Here is a 19,487-nt window from a genome sequence, read left to right on the forward strand (position 1 = left end):
TAAGGCATGTCTGATTTAAAGTTATCAAATTGGTGAGTTTTGGAGCATGTTGAAGGGGGGTTACCAGGGGTCAAAGTTCACCTACACGCCATGAAACAAAAACCTCTTATATTTCATATACAAAAACACATAGAGGGACCAAACTTTCAGTGATTGATCGGCATCGGGTGTCCTAAAATACCCTGCAGTGAAATTTTTTTTTTATGTAGGCCACGCCCCCTGAGAACAGGAAGTGTCATGTTTTACTGTGAACGGTCGCTATCTTAGCCCTTTGACCTAATCAACATGAAACTGTGTCCAGAGACAGAAGACATGTTGGTGTGTTCTGGATTCCAACCCCGACCGGCTGCGATGAAGCAGGTGGGCGTGGCGGCGTTGCGAACGCCATCGAATTTCGTTTGGCTCTGAATTCCACAGTTTCGGGGTGAGCTGCTCCAAACTCACTAGGATGGATCCTTATCCATCCCCGAACAGGAATCCATAGCGATATTTGGTGGGCGTGGCCTAATTTTTCTATAGCGACCCCTAGAGTATTTTAAATGAACAGCCCCAAGCCATGCTTAAACCTAGAATTACGAAACTTGGTACACATGTGTATCTTGTCGGGACATACAAAAAAGTCTCTTAGAGCCATGCTCTAAACCCAACAGGAAGTCGGCCATTTTAGATTGAAGTTCATTTGACCTCGATTTTGACGTTTACAGCCTTTGCATTTGATCGAACTCCTCCTAGGGATTTCGATTGATCGGCTTCAAACTCGGTCAGTCTGATCATAAGGCATGTCTGATTTAAAGTTATCAAATTGGTGACTGTATGAGCTTGCTGAAGGGGGTTACCAGGGGTCAAAGTTCACCTACTCGCCATGAAACACGAAACTCTTATATATCCTGCACAGAAACTCACAGAGATGCCAAACTTTAAATTATTGATCATCATTAGGTGTCCAAAAATACCCTGTGGTCAAATGATGACATCACTTAGGCCACGCCCCCTGAGAACAGGAAGTGTCATGTTTTACTGTGAACGGTCGCTATCTTAGCCCTTTGACATAATCAATATTAAACTGTGTCCAGAGACAGAAGACATGTTGGTGTGTTGAGGATTCAAGCCCTGACTGGCTGCGATGAAGCAGCTGGCTGTGGCGGCGTGGCGAAGTGACCTGTAAGGCCGATGCCATACGTTTGCTTCTAGATTCCACATATTTCGACCGAGCTGCACCAAACTTGGCCTGACTCATCCTGGTGTGATGCCTGACAATGCTATGTCATCATATTATGACGTCATCTAAGCCCCGCCCCCTCAGAATGAATTAGACAGATCTTCTGTGTAATTACATAATAAACAGTCCATGTTCGTTGTTTGTAGGGCAATGCTGCCCTCTGCTGCCCACTGAAATAGTTTCATTATTTCAGTAATTCGACACCAGAGGGCAGCATTGCCCTACGGAATGAAAGTTCAATGTTGTAATGGAGGAAAAAATTAAATAATTAGTAATTCTAACACAAAAACTCACAGAGACACCAAACGTTCAGTGATTGATCATAATCGAGTGTCCAATAATATCCAATGGTCAAATGATGACATCACTTAGGCCCCGCCCCCTCGGAACAGGAAGTGCTATTTTTTTACTTGGAAAGCTCCGTTTATGGCTCTCTTGACCTAATCAAGATGATTCGGATGATAAACTCTGTCAATGCTCGCTGCTGGCTGAACCGTGTGGGCGTGGCAAAATGGCGAATATCAGTCCCTCGCCATATGCATACGTTTGGCTCTTATTCACGCATAGATCATCCGATTGGCGCCAAACTGGATATGTATGACCTTTGTTCACCTCTAAAGAGCCCAACGGGTTTGAGATGTAATTTGACTCCACTGCGCCCCCTAAGTTGATACATCGGCCGTATCTCCTCGACGCATCGACCGATCTGCGCCAGATTTTTCGACAGTCGTCGGGGAGCGCCGCCGAACGCATTCACGCGTGTCGCCCGGTGGACGGGCGGGGAAAATGCGCGACAGCTTCTGCGGCGGCTGGCGGGCGGCGGTGCTGGAGACTGCGCCGGAGCTTCCGCACTGGCGAGCGGGCTGCGGCTCTGGAAAACGCGCGAGAGCTTCTGCGGTGGCTGGAACCCCCGCGGTGGCCAATAGGCCGGAGCGGCGCTTGCTGCGAGGGCCGCCCGAGGCTGCTTGCAGCTTTAATTAGGCCCGAGCAGCAAAGCGCTGCGAAGGCCTATTGTATCTGTGCTGTTTATTATTATTAGGCCCGAGCAGCAAAGCGCTGCGAAGGCCTATTGTATCTGTACTGTTTATTATTATTATTATTACGATTCTTCCCACCTCTTCGTGTGCCTTTTTGGGGGCTTTATCATATTCAAAAACTCACCAAACTTGGCGGTCGCAACTAGAAAATTTAAAAATTTTGAATTTTAAGGTTGTCGCAAAAATCGCAAAAAAAATTGCTGAACGGCGGCAACTAGCAATTTTCTGTTGACACAATGGTATGAACGTACTTCATCGTAGAGACATGAAATTTGGTACACTTGTAGAGCTCACCAAAAGACTCAGAACTTACATTTAATGTTATAAGCCAACTATCACAGAAAGTCGGCCATTTTGTATTGAACGTCCATTTTTTTCCTCGATTTTGCTGTTTACAGCCTTCGTATTTGATCGAACTCCTCCTAGGGATTTCGATTGATCGACTTCAAACTCGGTCAGTCTGATCATAAGGCATGTTTGATTTAAAGTTATCAAATTGGTGAGTTTTGGAGCATGTTGAAGGGGGGTTAGCAGGGGTCAAAGTTCACCTACTCGCCATGAAACACGAAACTCTTATATTTCCTATATAAAAACACATAGAGGGACCAAACTTTCAGTGATTGATCGGCATCGGGTGCCCTACAATACCCTATGGTGAAATGATGACATCACTTAGGCCACGCCCCCTGAGAACAGGAAGTGTCATGTTTTACTGTGAACGGTCGCTATCTTAGCCCTTTGACCTAATCAACATGAAACTGTGTCCAGAGACAGAAGACATGTTGGTGTGTTGTGGATTCCAACCCCGACCGGCTTTGACATAGGAGGTGGGCGTGGCGGCGTGGCGAAGTGACCTGTAACGCCATTGCCATACGTTTGGCTCTGAATTCCACAATTTCGGGCCCAGCTGCTCCAAACTCACTAGGATGGATCCTTATCCACCCACCGACAGGAATTCATAACAAAATTTGGTGGGCGTGGCCTAATTTCTCTATAGCGACCCCTAGAGTATTTTAAATGAACAGCCCCAAGCCATACTTAAAGCTAGAATTACGAAACTTGGTACACATGTGTATCTTGTCGGGACGTACAAAAAAGTCTATTACAGCCATGGTCGAAACCCAACAGGAAGTCGGCCATTTTAGATTGAATTTCATTTGACCTCGATTTTGACGTTTACAGCCTTTGCATTTGATCGAACTCCTCCTAGGGATTTCGATTGATCGGCTTCAAACTCGGTCAGTCTGATCATAAGGCATGTCTGATTTAAAGTTATCAAATTGGTGACTGTCTGAGCTTGCTGAAGGGGGGTTACCAGGGGTCAAAGTTCACCTACTCGCCATGAAACACGAAACTCTTATATTTCCTATACAAAAACACATAGAGGGACCAAACTTTCTGGGATTGATCGTTATGGGGTTACCTAAAATACCCTGTGGTGAAATTATTTTTTTACGTAGGCCACGCCCCCTGAGAACAGGAAGTGTCATGTTTTACTTTGAACGGTCGTTATCTTAGCCCTTTGACCTAATCAACATGAAACTGTGTCCAGAGACAGAAGACATGTTGGTGTGTTGTGGATTCAAGCCCTGACCGGCTGCGATGAAGCAGCTGTGTGCGGCGGCATGGCGAAGTGACCTGTAACGCCGATGCCATACGTTTGCTTCTAGATTCCACATGTTTCGACCGAGCTGCACCAAACTTGGCTTGAGTGATGCTGGTGTGATGCCTGACAATGCTATGTCATCATATTATGACGTCATCTAAGCCCCGCCCCCTCGGAACCGGAAGTGCCGTTTTTTTCCTTGGAAAGCTCTGTTTATGGCTCTCTTGACCTAATCAAGTTGATTCTGTGTTGGATGACAGATAGGAAGTTGATCTCGCTTGCTTTAAAGTGCCAAGAGTTTTCAATGGCGGCAACGCCGTTCGTATACGTTTGCCTCTACATTCCACATATTTTGACCGAGCTGCATCAAACTTGGCCTGAGTGATCCTGGAGGCTTGCCCGTCAATCCTACGTCATCACATTATGACGTCATCTAAGCCCCGCCCCCTCAGAACAGGAAGTGCCGTTTTTTTCCTTTCAAAGCTCTGTTTATGGCTCTCTTGACCTAATCAAGATGATTCGGATGATAAACTCTGTCAATGCTCGCTGCTGGCTGAACCGTGTGGGCGTGGCCAAATGGCGAATATCAGTCCCTCGCCATATGCATACGTTTGGCTCTTATTCAGGCATGGATCATCCGATTGGCACCAAACTGGATATGTATGACCTTTGTTCACCTCTAAAGAGCCCAACTAGGTTGAAATGTAATTTGACTCCACTGCGCCCCCTAAGTTAATACATGGGCCGTATCTCCTCGAGGCATCGACCGATCTGCACCAGATTTTTTGACAGTCGTCGGGGAGCGCCGCCGAACGCATTCACGCATGTCGCCCGGTGGACGGGCAGGGTAAATGCGCGACGGCTCCTGCGGCGGCTAGCGGGCGGCGGTGCTGGAAACTGCGGCTGAGCTTCCGCGGTGGGGAGCGGGCTGCGGCTCTGGAAATCGAGCGAGAGCTTCTGAGGTGGCCGGAACCCCCGCTGTGGCCAATAGGCCGGAGCGGCGCTTGCTGCGAGGGCCGCCCGAGGCTGCTTGCAGCTTTAATTATTAGGCCCGAGCAGCAAAGCGCTGCGAAGGCCTATTGTATCTGTGCTGTTTATTATTATTATTCTTATTATTCTTCCACCCAAATGAATTGCCTTTTTGGGGGCTTTATCATATTCAAAAACTCACCAAACTTGGCGGTCGCATAAAACGAGTTTTAAATTTAAGTACTGTAAGGTCGTCGCAAAAATCGCAAAAAAAATTGCTCAACGGCAGCAACTAGCAATTTTCAAAAGACCCATTGCTATTCACTTACTTCATCGTAGAGACTTGAAATTCGGTACAGTTGTAGAGCTCACTAAGACGCTCAGAATTTACAAGTAATGTCATAGTGCAACTATCACAGGAAGTCGGCCATGTTGGATTGAAGGTCCATTTCGGACCCTGATTTGGCCGTTTACAGCCTTCGTATTTGATCGAACTCCTCCTAGGGATTTCGATTGATCGGCTTCAAACTCGGTCAGTCTGATCATAAGGCATGTCTGATTTAAAGTTATCAAATTGGTGAGTTTTGGAGCATGTTGAAGGGGGGTTACCAGGGGTCAAAGTTCACCTACACGCCATGAAACAAAAACCTCTTATATTTCCTATACAAAAACACATAGAGGGACCAAACTTTCAGTGATTGATCGGCATCGGGTGTCCTATAATACCCTGCAGTGAAATTTTTTTTTTACGTAGGCCACGCCCCCTGAGAGCAGGAAGTGTAATGTTTTACTGTGAACGGTCGCTATCTTAGCCCTTTGACCTAATCAACATGAAACTGTGTCCAGAGACAGAAGACATGTTGGTGTGTTGTGGATTCCAACCCCGACCGGCTGCGATGAAGCAGGTGGGCGTGGCGGCGTTGCGAACGCCATCGAATTTCGTTTGGCTCTGAATTCCACAGTTTCGGGGTGAGCTGCTCCAAACTCACTAGGATGGATCCTTATCCATCCCCGAACAGGAATCCATAGCGATATTTGGTGGGCGTGGCCTAATTTTTCTATAGCGACCCCTAGAGTATTTTAAATGAACAGCCCCAAGCCATGCTTAAACCTAGAATTACGAAACTTGGTACACATGTGTATCTTGTCGGGACGTACAAAAAAGTCTCTTAGAGCCATGCTCTAAACCCAACAGGAAGTCGGCCATTTTAGATTGAAGTTCATTTGACCTCCATTTTGACGTTTACAGCCTTTGCATTTGATCGAACTCCTCCTAGGGTTTTCGATTGATCGGCTTCAAACTCGGTCAGTCTGATCATAAGGCATGTCTGATTTAAAGTTATCAAATTGGTGACTGTATGAGCTTGCTGAAGGGGGGTTACCAGGGGTCAAAGTTCAGCTACTCACCATGAAACACGAAACTCTTATATTTCCTATAAAAAAACACATAGAGGGACCAAACTTTCAGTGATTGATCGGCATCGGATGTCCTAAAATACCCTGTGGTGAAATGATGAGATCACTTAAGCCACGCCCCCTGAGAACAGGAAGTGTCATGTTTTACTGTGAACGGTCGCTATCTTAGCCCTTTGACCTAATCAACATGAAACTGTGTCCAGAGACAGAAGACATGTTGGTGTGTTGTGGATCCAAGCCCTGACCGGCTGCGATGAAGCAGCTGGGTGTGGCGGCGTGGCGAAGTGACCTGTAACGCCGATGCCATACGTTTGCTTCTAGATTCCACATGTTTCGACCGAGCTGCACCAAACTTGGCCTGACACATCCTGGTCTGATGCCTGACAATGCTATGTCATCATATTATGACGTCATCTAAGCCCCGCCCCCTCAGAATGAATTAGAGAGATCTTCTGTGTAATTACATAATAAACAGTCCATGTTCGTTGTTTGTAGGGCAATGCTGCCCTCTGCTGCCCACTGAAATAGTTTCATTATTTCAGTAATTCGACACCAGAGGGCAGCATTGCCCTACGGAATGACAGTTCAATGTTGTAATGGAGGAAAAAATTAAATAATTAGTAATTCTAACACAAAAACTCACAGAGGCACCAAACGTTCAGTGATTGATCATAATCGAGTGTCCAATAATATCCAATGGTCAAATGATGACATCACTTAGGCCCCGCCCCCTCGGAACAGGAAGTGCTATTTTTTTACTTGGAAAGCTCTGTTTATGGCTCTCTTGACCTAATCAAGATGATTCGGATGATAAACTCTGTCAATGCTCGCTGCTGGCTGAACCGTGTGGGCGTGGCCAAATGGCGAATATCAGTCCCTCGCCATATACATACGTTTGGCTCTTATTCAGGCATAGATCATCCGATTGGCGCCAAACTGGATATGTATGACCTTTGTTCACCTCTAAAGAGCCCGACGGGTTTGAAATGTAATTTGGCTCCACTGCGCCCCCTAAGTTAATACATGGGCTGTATCTCCTCGACGCATCGACCGATCTGCACCAGATTTTTTGACAGTCGTCGGGGAGCGCTGCCGAACGCATTCACGCGTGTCGCCTGGTGGATGGGTGTGGAAAATGCGCGACAGCTTCTGCGGTGGCTAGCGGGCGGCGGTGCTGGAAACTGCGGCGGAGCTTCTGCGGTGGGGAGTTGGCTGCGGCTCTGGAAATCGTGCGAGAGCTTCTGCGGTGGCTGGAACCCCCGCGGTGGCCAATAGGCCGGAGCGGCGCTTGCTGCGAGGGCCGCCCGAGGCTGCTTGCAGCTTTAATTCTTATTATTCTTCCACCCAAATGAATTGCCTTTTTGGGGGCTTTATCATATTCAAAAACTCACCAAACTTGGCGGTCGCATAAAACGAGTTTTAAATTTAAGTACTGTAAGGTCGTCGCAAAAATCGCAAAAAAAATTGCTCAACGGCAGCAACTAGCAATTTTCAAAAGACCCATTGCTATTCACTTACTTCATCGTAGAGACTTGAAATTCGGTACAGTTGTAGAGCTCACTAAGACGCTCAGAATTTACAAGTAATGTCATAGTGCAACTATCACAGGAAGTCGGCCATGTTGGATTGAAGGTCCATTTCGGACCCTGATTTGGCCGTTTACAGCCTTCGTATTTGATCGAACTCCTCCTAGGGATTTCTATTGATCGGCTTCAAACTCGGTCAGTCTGATCATAAGGCATGTCTGATTTAAAGTTATCAAATTGGTGAGTTTTGGAGCATGTTGAAGGGGGGTTACCAGGGGTCAAAGTTCACCTACACGCCATGAAACAAAAACCTTTTATATTTCCTATACAAAAACACATAGAGGGACCAAACTTTCAGTGATTGATCGTCATCGGGTGTCCTATAATACCCTGCAGTGAAATTTTTTTTTTACGTAGGCCACGCCCCCTGAGAGCAGGAAGTGTAATGTTTTACTGTGAACGGTCGCTATCTTAGCCCTTTGACCTAATCAACATGAAACTGTGTCCAGAGACAGAAGACATGTTGGTGTGTTGTGGATTCCAACCCCGACCGGCTGCGATGAAGCAGGTGGGCGTGGCGGCGTTGCGAACACCATCGAATTTCGTTTGGCTCTGAATTCCACAGTTTCGGGGTGAGCTGCTCCAAACTCACTAGGATGGATCCTTATCGACCCGCCAACAGGAATCCATAGCGATATTTGGTGGGCGTGGCCTAATTTTTCTATAGCGACCCCTAGAGTATTTTAAATGAACAGCCCCAAGCCATGCTTAAACCTAGAATTACGAAACTTGGTACACATGTGTATCTTGTCAGGACGTACAAAAAAGTCTCTTAGAGCCATGCTCTAAACCCAACAGGAAGTCGGCCATTTTAGATTGAAGTTCATTTGACCTCGATTTTGACGTTTACAGCCTTTGCATTTGATCGAACTCCTCCTAGGGACTTCGATTGATCGGCTTCAAACTCGGTCAGTCTGATCATAAGGCATGTCTGATTTAAAGTTATCAAATTGGTGACTGTCTGAGATTGCTGAAGGGGGGTTACCAGGGGTCAAAGTTCACCTACTCGCCATGAAACACGAAACTCTTATATATCCTGCACAGAAACTCACAGAGACACCAAACTTTTAGTTATTGATCATCAATAGGTGTCCTAAAATACCCTGTGGTGAAATTATGACATCGCTTAGGCCACGCCCCCTGAGAACAGGAAGTGTCATGTTTTACTGTGAACGGTCGCTATCTTAGCCCTTTGACCTAATCAACATGAAACTGTGTCCAGAGACAGAAGACATGTTGGTGTGTTGTGGATCCAAGCCCTGACCGGCTGCGATGAAGCAGCTGGGTGTGGCGGCGTGGCGAAGTGACCTGTAACGCCGATGCCATACGTTTGCTTCTAGATTCCACATGTTTCGACCGAGCTGCACCAAACTTGGCCTGACTCATCCTGGTGTGATGCCTGACAATGCTATGTCATCATATTATGACGTCATCTAAGCCCCGCCCCCTCAGAATGAATTAGAGAGATCTTCTGTGTAATTACATAATAAACAGTCCATGTTCGTTGTTTGTAGGGCAATGCTGCCCTCTGCTGCCCACTGAAATAGTTTCATTATTTCAGTAATTCGACACCAGAGGGCAGCATTGCCCTACGGAATGAAAGTTCAATGTTGTAATGGAGGAAAAAATTAAATAATTAGTAATTCTAACACAAAAACTCACAGAGACACCAAACGTTCAGTGATTGATCATAATCGAGTGTCCAATAATATCCAATGGTCAAATGATGACATCACTTAGGCCCCGCCCCCTCGGAACAGGAAGTGCTATTTTTTTACTTGGAAAGCTCTGTTTATGGCTCTCTTGACCTAATCAAGATGATTCGGATGATAAACTCTGTCAATGCTCGCTGCTGGCTGAACCGTGTGGGCGTGGCCAAATGGCGAATATCAGTCCCTCGCCATATACATACGTTTGGCTCTTATTCAGGCATAGATCATCCGATTGGCGCCAAACTGGATATGTATGACCTTTGTTCACCTCTAAAGAGCCCGACGGGTTTGAAATGTAATTTGGCTCCACTGCGCCCCCTAAGTTAATACATGGGCTGTATCTCCTCGACGCATCGACCGATCTGCGCCAGATTTTTTGACAGTCGTCGGGGAGCGCTGCCGAACGCATTCACGCGTGTCGCCTGGTGGATGGGTGTGGAAAATGCGCGACAGCTTCTGCGGTGGCTGGCGGGCGGCGGTGCTGGAAACTGCGGCGGAGCTTCTGCGGTGGGGAGTTGGCTGCGGCTCTGGAAATTGTGCGAGAGCTTCTGCGGTGGCTGGAACCCCTGCGGTGGCCAATAGGCCGGAGCGGCGCTTGCTGCGAGGGCCGCCCGAGGCTGCTTGCAGCTTTAATTATTATTATTATTATTCTGCCCCCCCAAAGAGGAGCCTTTTTGGGGGCTTTATCATATTCAAAAACTCACCAAACTTGGCGGAAGCGACTAGGCGGTTTAAAAATTTTGAATTTTAAGGTCGCCGCAAAAATCGCAAAAAAAATTGCTCAACGGCAGCAACTAGCAATTTTCAACAGACCCATTGCTATTCACTTACTTCATCGTAGAGACTTGAAATTCGGTACAGTTGTAGAGCTCACTAAGACGCTCAGAATTTACAAGTAATGTCATAGTGCAACTATCACAGAAAGTCGGCCATTTTGTATTGAACGTCCATTTTTTTCCTCGATTTTGACGTTTACAGCCTTCGTATTTGATCGAACTCCTCCTAGGGATTTCGATTGATCGGCTTCAAACTCGGTCAGTCTGATCATAAGGCATGTCTGATTTAAAGTTATCAAATTGGTGAGTTTTGGAGCATGTTGAAGGGGGGTTACCAGGGGTCAAAGTTCACCTACACGCCATGAAACAAAAACCTCTTATATTTCCTATACAAAAACACATAGAGGGACCAAACTTTCAGTGATTGATCGTCATCGGGTGTCCTAAAATACCCTGCAGTGAAATTTTTTTTTTACGTAGGCCACGCCCCCTGAGAGCAGGAAGTGTAATGTTTTACTGTGAACGGTCGCTATCTTAGCCCTTTGACCTAATCAACATGAAACTGTGTCCAGAGACAGAAGACATGTTGGTGTGTTGTGGATTCCAACCCCGACCGGCTGCGATGAAGCAGGTGGGCGTGGCGGCGTTGCGAACGCCATCGAATTTCGTTTGGCTCTGAATTCAACAGTTTCGGGGTGAGCTGCTCCAAACTCACTAGGATGGATCCTTATCCATCCCCGAACAGGAATCCATAGCGATATTTGGTGGGCGTGGCCTAATTTTTCTATAGCGACCCCTAGAGTATTTTAAATGAACAGCCCCAAGCCATGCTTAAACCTAGAATTACGAAACTTGGTACACATGTGTATCTTGTCGGGACGTACAAAAAAGTCTCTTAGAGCCATGCTCTAAACCCAACAGGAAGTCGGCCATTTTGTATTGAAGGTCCATTCTGGACCTCGAGTTTGACGTTTACAGCCTTTGCATTTGATCGAACTCCTCCTAGGGATTTCGATTGATCGGCTTCAAACTCGGTCAGTCTGATCATAAGGCATGTCTGATTTAAAGTTATCAAATTGGTGACTGTATGAGCTTGCTGAAGGGGGGTTACCAGGGGTCAAAGTTCACCTACTCGCCATGAAACACGAAACTCTTATATTTCCTATTAAAAAACACATAGAGGGACCAAACTTTCTGGGATTGATCGTTATGGGGTTACCTAAAATACCCTGTGGTGAAATTATTTTTTTACGTAGGCCACGCCCCCTGAGAACAGGAAGTGTCATGTTTTACTGTGAACGGTCGTTATCTTAGCCCTTTGACCTAATCAACATGAAACTGTGTCCAGAGACAGAAGACATGTTGGTGTGTTGTGGATTCCAACCCCGACCGGCTGCGATGAAGCAGGTGGGCGTGGCGGCGTTGCGAACGCCATCGAATTTCGTTTGGCTCTGAATTCCACAGTTTCGGGGTGAGCTGCTCCAAACTCACTAGGATGGATCCTTATCCATCCCCGAACAGGAATCCATAGCGAAATTTGGTGGGCGTGGCCTAATTTCTCTACATCTCCCCCTGGAATATTTTAAAAAATCAGCCCCAAGCCATGCTTTATCCTAGAATTACGAAACTTGGTACACATGTGTATCTTGTCAGGACGTACAAAAAAGTCTCTTGGAGCCATGCTCTAAACCCAACAGGAAGTCGGCCATTTTAGATTGAAGTTCATTTGACCTCGATTTTGACATTTAGAGCCTTCGTATTTGATCGAATTCCTGCTAGGGATTTCGATTGATCGGCTTCAAACTCGGTCAGTCTGATCATAAGGCATGTCTGATTTAAAGTTATCAATATGGTGAGTTTTGGAGCATGTTGAAGCGGGGTTAGCAGGGCTCAAAGTTCCCCTGTGATCGACTGTGTAATATGTAATTACAAAGGGGATCCTTTATCATTCCGTAGTGCAATGCTGCCCTCTGGTGTCGAATTACTGAAATTACTGAAATAGTTTCATTATTTCAGTAATTCGACACCAGAGGGCAGCATTGCCCTACGGAAAGACAGAGTTCAATTTTGTAATGTAGGAAAAAATTAAAAATTTGTAATTCTACTGTGAACGGTCGATAGCTTCTGCACCAAACTTTGCACGAGTGACCCTGGCGGGACCCTGACGACCCTATGTCATCATATTATGACGTCATCTAAGCCCCGCCCCCTCAGAACCGGAAGTGCCGTTTTTTTCCTTGGAAAGCTCCGTTTATGGCTCTCTTGACCTAATCAAGGTGATTCGGATGATAAACTCTGTCAATGCTCGCTGCTGGCTGAACCGTGTGGGCGTGGCCAAATGGCGAATATCAGTCCCTCGCCATATGCATACGTTTGGCTCTAATTCACGCATGGATCATCCGATTGGCACCAAACTGGATATGTATGATCTTTGTTCACCTCTAAAGAGCCCGACGGGTTTGAGATGTAATTTGACTCCACTGCGCCCCCTAAGGTAATACATCGGCCGTATCTCCTCGACGCATGGACCGATCTGCACCAGATTTTTTGACAGTCGTCGGGGAGCGCCGCCGAACGCATTCACGCGTGTCGCCCGGTGGACGGGCGGAGAAAATGCGCGACAGCTACTGCGGCGGCTAGCGGGCGGCGGTGCTAGAAACTGCGGCGGAGCTTCTGCGGTGGGGAGCGGGCTGCGGCTCTGGAAACCGAGCGAGAGCTTCTGCGGTGGCCGGAACCCCCGCGGTGGCCAATAGGCCGGAGCGGCGCTTGCTGCGAGGGCCGCCCGAGGCTGCTTGCAGCTTTAATTCTTCTTACGATTCTGCCCCCCTCTTCGTGCGCCTTTTTGGGGGCTTTATCATATTCAAAAACTCACCAAACTTGGCGGAAGCGACTAGGCGGTTTAAAAATTTTGAATTTTAAGGTCGCCGCAAAAATCGCAAAAAAAATTGCTCAACGGCGGCAACTAGCAATTTTCAACAGACCCATTGCTATTCACTTACTTCATCGTAGAGACTTGAAATTCGGTACAGTTGTAGAGCTCACTAAGACGCTCAGAATTTACAAGTAATGTCATAGTGCAAGTATCACAGGAAGTCGGCCATTTTGTATTGAAGGTCCATTTTTTACCTCGAGTTTGACGTTTACAGCCTTCGTATTTGATCGAACTCCTCCTAGGGATTTCGATTGATCGGCTTCAAACTCGGTCAGTCTGATCATAAGGCATGTCTGATTTAAAGTTATCAAATTGGTGAGTTTTGGAGCATGTTGAAGGGGGGTTAGCAGGGGTCAAAGTTCACCTACACGCCATGAAACAAAAACCTCTTATATTTCCTATACAAAAACACATAGAGGGACCAAACTTTCAGTGATTGATCGTCATCGGGTGTCCTAAAATACCCTACAGTGAAATTTTTTTTTTATGTAGGCCACGCCCCCTGAGAGCAGGAAGTGTAATGTTTTACTGTGAACGGTCGCTATCTTAGCCCTTTGACCTAATCAACATGAAACTGTGTCCAGAGACAGAAGACATGTTGGTGTGTTCTGGATTCCAACCCCGACCGGCTGCGATGAAGCAGGTGGGCGTGGCGGCGTTGCGAACGCCATCGAATTTCGTTTGGCTCTGAATTCCACAGTTTCGGGGTGAGCTGCTCCAAACTCACTAGGATGGATTCTTATCCATCCCCAAACAGGAATCCATAGCGAAATTTGGTGGGCGTGGCCTAATTTTTCTATAGCGACCCCTAGAGTATTTTAAATGAACAGCCCCAAGCCATGCTTAAACCTAGAATTACGAAACTTGGTACACATGTGTATCTTGTCGGGACGTACAAAAAAGTCTCTTAGAGCCATGCTCTAAACCCAACAGGAAGTCGGCCATTTTAGATTGAAGTTCATTTGACCTCGATTTTGACGTTTACAGCCTTTGCATTTGATCGAACTCCTCCTAGGGTTTTCGATTGATCGGCTTCAAACTCGGTCAGTCTGATCATAAGGCATGTCTGATTTAAAGTTATCAAATTGGTGACTGTATGAGCTTGCTGAAGGGGGGTTACCAGGGGTCAAAGTTCACCTACTCGCCATGAAACACGAAACTCTTATATTTCCTATACAAAAACACATAGAGGGACCAAACTTTCAGTAATTGATCATGATTAGGTGTCCTAAAATACCCTGTGGTGAAATGATGACATCGCTTAGGCCACGCCCCCTGAGAACAGGAAGTGTCATGTTTTCCTATGAACGGTTGCTATCTTACCCCTTTGACCTAATCAACATGAAACTGTGTCCAGAGACAGAAGACATGTTGGTGTGTTGTGGATTCAAGCCCTGACCGGCTGCGATGAAGCAGCTGGCTGTGGCGGCGTGGCGAAGTGACCTGTAACGCCGATGCCATACGTTTGCTTCTAGATTCCATATATTTCGACCGAGCTGCACCAAACTTTGCCTGACTCATCCTGGTGTGATACCTGACAATGCTATGTCATCATATTATGACGTCATCTAAGCCCCGCCCCCTCAGAATGAATTAGAGAGATCTTCTGTGTAATTACATAATAAACAGTCCATGTTCGTTGTTTGTAGGGCAATGCTGCCCTCTGCTGCCCACTGAAATAGTTTCATTATTTCAGTAATTCGACACCAGAGGGCAGCATTGCCCTACGGAATGAAAGTTCAATGTTGTAATGGAGGAAAAAATTAAATAATTAGTAATTCTAACACAAAAACTCACAGAGACACCAAACGTTCAGTGATTGATCATAATCGAGTGTCCAATAATATCCAATGGTTAAATGATGACATCACTTAGGCCCCGCCCCCTCGGAACAGGAAGTGCTATTTTTTTACTTGGAAAGCTCTGTTTATGGCTCTCTTGACCTAATCAAGATGATTCGGATGATAAACTCTGTCAATGCTCGCTGCTGGCTGAACCGTGTGGGCGTGGCCAAATGGCGAATATCAGTCCCTCGCCATATACATACGTTTGGCTCTTATTCAGGCATAGATCATCCGATTGGCGCCAAACTGGATATGTATGACCTTTGTTCACCTCTAAAGAGCCCGACGGGTTTGAAATGTAATTTGGCTCCACTGCGCCCCCTAAGTTAATACATGGGCTGTATCTCCTCGACGCATCGACCGATCTGCACCAGATTTTTTGACAGTCGTCGGGGAGCGCTGCTGAACGCATTCACGCGTGTCGCCTGGTGGATGGGTGTGGAAAATGCGCGACAGCTTCTGCGGTGGCTAGCGGGCGGCGGTGCTGGAAACTGCGGCGGAGCTTCTGCGGTGGGGAGTTGGCTGCGGCTCTGGAAATCGTGCGAGAGCTTCTGCGGTGGCTGGAACCCCCGCGGTGGCCAATAGGCCGGAGCGGCGCTTGCTGCGAGGGCCGCCCGAGGCTGCTTGCAGCTTTAATTATTAGTTAGTATTCATCAACCAGGACATCTTTCTTTCTCGCAGCCTAAAATACCAACTTACTGGAAAGCACAGTGTTATTGCATGGCACTGGAAATAATGGCATCTGATTGCAATACGGCCCACATTGATACTGCAGTAACAACTGGGACTTTATATATTGTGCTTCTTTTCTTATTAAATTATATGCTTTTTGAACAGGTACTAAACATTTCCCAAGTCTATACAGATCGATGCATTGCCATGCCATTCCAGAGGTTCTTTTTTCCTTTCTTTCTTTCTTCTTTGAATGTTTGTTTATCATCTCTTCATCCACTCCTTCAGGTGTGATCGCAGCCCACAGGATCACAGCCAGCTCCCCAGACACAGACCTGCCCACAGTGACAGGGCTGAGGGTGAGGCTTAGCTGTGTGGTGTTTTGAAATGAAGAATGTGCCTTTCTTTATTGCAATTTTTTTTTTTTTTTAAAGTTCCATGTTTCCTGTTTTTCCTTTAGAAAATGGGGGTGAATCTGACCACGAGCAACAAAGAAACGGTCAACAGAAGCGACGTTCTGTTTCTGGCTGTGAAGCCCCACATCATCCCCTTCGTCCTGGACGAGATCGGACCGGACATCGAAGACCGCCATCTCATCGTCTCCTGTGCTGCAGGCGTTACCATCAGCTCCATAGAGAAAGTAAAGCTTTTAACATTAAAAGCATGCAGGCTGTTGGAACGTTTCCCCAACGACCTGGATCCTTTTCTACATCCTTCCTTTCAGAGATCTGGTTAAAGCTCTGTTGTGACTCTCTTTCACACACGTGCTGTGTTTTTTTTTCTCTTCTCTGATTGATGCAGAAGCTGCTGCAGCACCGTTCGGCTCCCAGAGTCATGAGGTGCATGACCAACACTCCTGTCGTGGTGCGAGAGGGCGCCACCGTGTACGCCACGGGAACACATGCAGAGGTCAGTGGGAGGATTAGTGCGCTGCTCCAGCAGAGAGAAACTATTCCTCTTTGGAAAACATGATGAATTGATGAATATAATCTGAAAAGTAGAGTATGTAAAAGTATTGATGATACACATGCATGGTTTTGCTTAAGGTGGAGGATGGGAAGCTGCTGGAGCAGCTGATGGCCAGTGTTGGGTTCTGCACAGAGGTGGAGGAGGACCTGGTTGATGCCGTGACTGGACTGAGTGGCAGTGGACCCGCCTACGTGAGTGAAGCTCTTGTTTTTCAATGTAATTTGAACCAGGTGAAGCTAAAAACGCCGCTTGATTAGTTCTAGGTGAAAGGAGGACCAAAGCGGAAACGAGATGTTATGTTTTCATAAAGGTAGTTTTTCCTGATGGCAAATCTTGACTTTTTCTGTCAAACAATCATTTTTAGAGGGCAGCATAATGAATAAAGCAACCATACAGATGAATCCCAGATATTTGTGATGCAGCTTGAACTTGTCCTTCTCTTTGTTTTTGTGTTTTTTGTTGTTTTTTTAACTAGGCCTTCACAGCCCTGGACGCTCTTGCAGATGGAGGAGTGAAGATGGGTCTGCCCAGGAGGCTCGCGGTCAGACTCGGAGCTCAGGCTCTCTTGGTGAGTTTTCTGAAAATAAAAATAAAAGGATACCTTTCTTGTTTTTTTTGTTTTGTTTTTTGGGGGAGAGGGGGGTGGCATTTTGACTTTTTTTTTTTTTTGCCATGTGAAATGTCAGAATGATTTCAGCTGTTTTGGTTGGAGCTTGAATTGTTATAGCTCTGTTGGATCTGATGTTCCTCAGGGAGCAGCCAAGATGCTGCTGGACTCTGAGCAGCACCCCGGCCAGCTGAAAGACAACGTCTGCTCACCAGGGGGCGCCACCATCCACGCCCTGCACTTCTTGGAGAGCGGTGGCTTCAGAAGCCTCCTGATCAACGCGGTGGAGGCTTCATGCATCAGGACCAGGTGAGGCTGTCGCATCACAAAATCCATATTTCACATCAATGATGAAAAAAAAAAAGCTTCTTTATTTGTAAACATCATTGTTTTTTTATCCAATTTTAGAGCGGCTTGCTAAAGTATCCATACACAAATGAACCTTTTCACACTTTATTACGTCGCAAACTTTAATTTTGTAGAATCACAAAATTTCGTTGCAGTTGATCTTTTGTGTCGTCTCTGGCAGCTTTGTACTTGGAGACCAACATTTTTGCCCATTCTGCTCTCCAGATTAAACCAAACTCAGATTTTTCATTTAACCACTTCAGCCTTTTTGATACAATATTTGATGTTATATTAAAAGATGCAAATAAACTAATAACTCCGTTTCTTTTTTAAATAAGAAAATAAACATTTTATTGGCTAGTATGCAACAAAGTAGAATTATTTTATTAAATACTAGATAATTTGTAGCTAAGGTAGCGTCTGCTAACGTCAACATGTGAAAAGCTTACTGCTTGACTTAACGCTAATACAGTACAAGGATAATCTGGTGGGGTTTTTTTAAACATATTAATCATTTCACAGCAAAATGTGAATGGGAAATTTTCTTTCTACAGAATTTGAACCAGGTGAAGTTAAAAATTATGTCACTTGAGGAGTTTTGGGTTCAACATATTTACAAATAAAGAAGCATTTATTTTTTCATCATAAATGAAAAATGTATGTATTGTTTGTAAATTTTTGGCTCAATTACTGTTCTGAGTAATTTGTTCTTTCTGCAAATAGTATGTTTTACAGTCTGCATACTCCAGTTAACAATCAATTACTAAAGTAGCTGACGATTATTTCAATAATTGGTTAATCTTAATTAATCCAATAAATTGTTTCAGCCCTGCTGTTTACTAATTAACTGACTATTGAACACAATAGTTGGTATCAGAGGAAAGTGGGCTGAATACAAAAGCCTGCCACACTTCTCAGTTTTTTTTTTTTTTTTTAATTTGTGAAATATTTGAAAGTGAGCAATTTTTTTGGACACAGTTAAATTTGAGTAAACAACTCCTGAATGGGTGTGTTTATTTTTGTTTCTCCATGCAGGGAGCTGCAGTTCCTTGCGGACCAAGAGCGCATCTCTCCAGCAGCCATTAAGAAAACCACCCTGGACAAAGTGTTGCAGCAACCCGGAGTTGCAGTCGGCGGAGACGCCGGCGGGAACGGCCGGTCGGGCCTCAACCTCTTCAACAGCCGCACGTCTGGGATCAAAAAGAAGAACTAAGAGCATAGAGATGCCGAAAGACAGACATGCTGCAGGTTCACGTCTAAACATGCAGACTCACAACGGGTCTCCAAACCCCGTCCAACCGTAGGATTAAACAGTGGACACAGGACTGCTTTGAAATCACCAACAAATCAATTTCCGGTGTTATTTATTCATACGAGAGTCGGAAACACATACATTTCACACAGGCACAGGAGTATTCTGCACAGCTGGCGCCTCCTACTGTGATTATACATGAACACAAGTCCAGTTAGAGAAACCAGAAGAATCAAAGGTGCTACTCAGCTGTCTTACAGCCTTAAACCTCCATCATGTTCCACATTATCTTCAGATTTTTACTTTTGGCATAAAGTTAACAAAGACTGAACACATTTTGACCATCCAATGATATGTCAGGGATTTTGTCCCCTGTAGAATAAAAAAACAAACAAAATGTTTTTTTCTGTCATGTAACAATAATTTTGTCATCCTATGATTTCTCTGAAAGCCCAAAGAGAATTTTTACATTTTCTTTTCAGCAAATGTGATGTAATTACCTATAAGTGCTACAATAAAGCTTAAATAAGGTAAATTAAAAA

At 45.6% G+C, this 19,487-nt stretch overlaps 1 protein-coding gene across 3 annotated transcripts in view; it reads left to right on the forward strand.

Moving 5' to 3' along the window:
- LOC102223396 (pyrroline-5-carboxylate reductase 1, mitochondrial-like) overlaps positions 1-19,487 on the forward strand; it is a 54,060-nt gene extending 34,573 nt beyond the window's left edge. For 2 of the 3 annotated variants that reach the window (XM_023334583.1, XM_023334584.1), the window contains 7 exons: positions 16,058-16,128; positions 16,230-16,409; positions 16,571-16,678; positions 16,816-16,929; positions 17,214-17,306; positions 17,491-17,654; positions 18,729-18,906. In XM_023334583.1, the coding sequence (XP_023190351.1) occupies positions 16,058-16,128; positions 16,230-16,409; positions 16,571-16,678; positions 16,816-16,929; positions 17,214-17,306; positions 17,491-17,654; positions 18,729-18,906 (908 nt within the window). Of the gene's footprint in view, positions 1-16,057; positions 16,129-16,229; positions 16,410-16,570; positions 16,679-16,815; positions 16,930-17,213; positions 17,307-17,490; positions 17,655-18,728 lie in introns of all 3 variants that reach the window. The other variant, XM_023334582.1, reaches the window with a different exon arrangement.

The sequence above is a fragment of the Xiphophorus maculatus genome, chromosome 5 (assembly GCF_002775205.1).
Source record: "Xiphophorus maculatus strain JP 163 A chromosome 5, X_maculatus-5.0-male, whole genome shotgun sequence".
Taxonomy (NCBI): domain Eukaryota; kingdom Metazoa; phylum Chordata; class Actinopteri; order Cyprinodontiformes; family Poeciliidae; genus Xiphophorus; species Xiphophorus maculatus.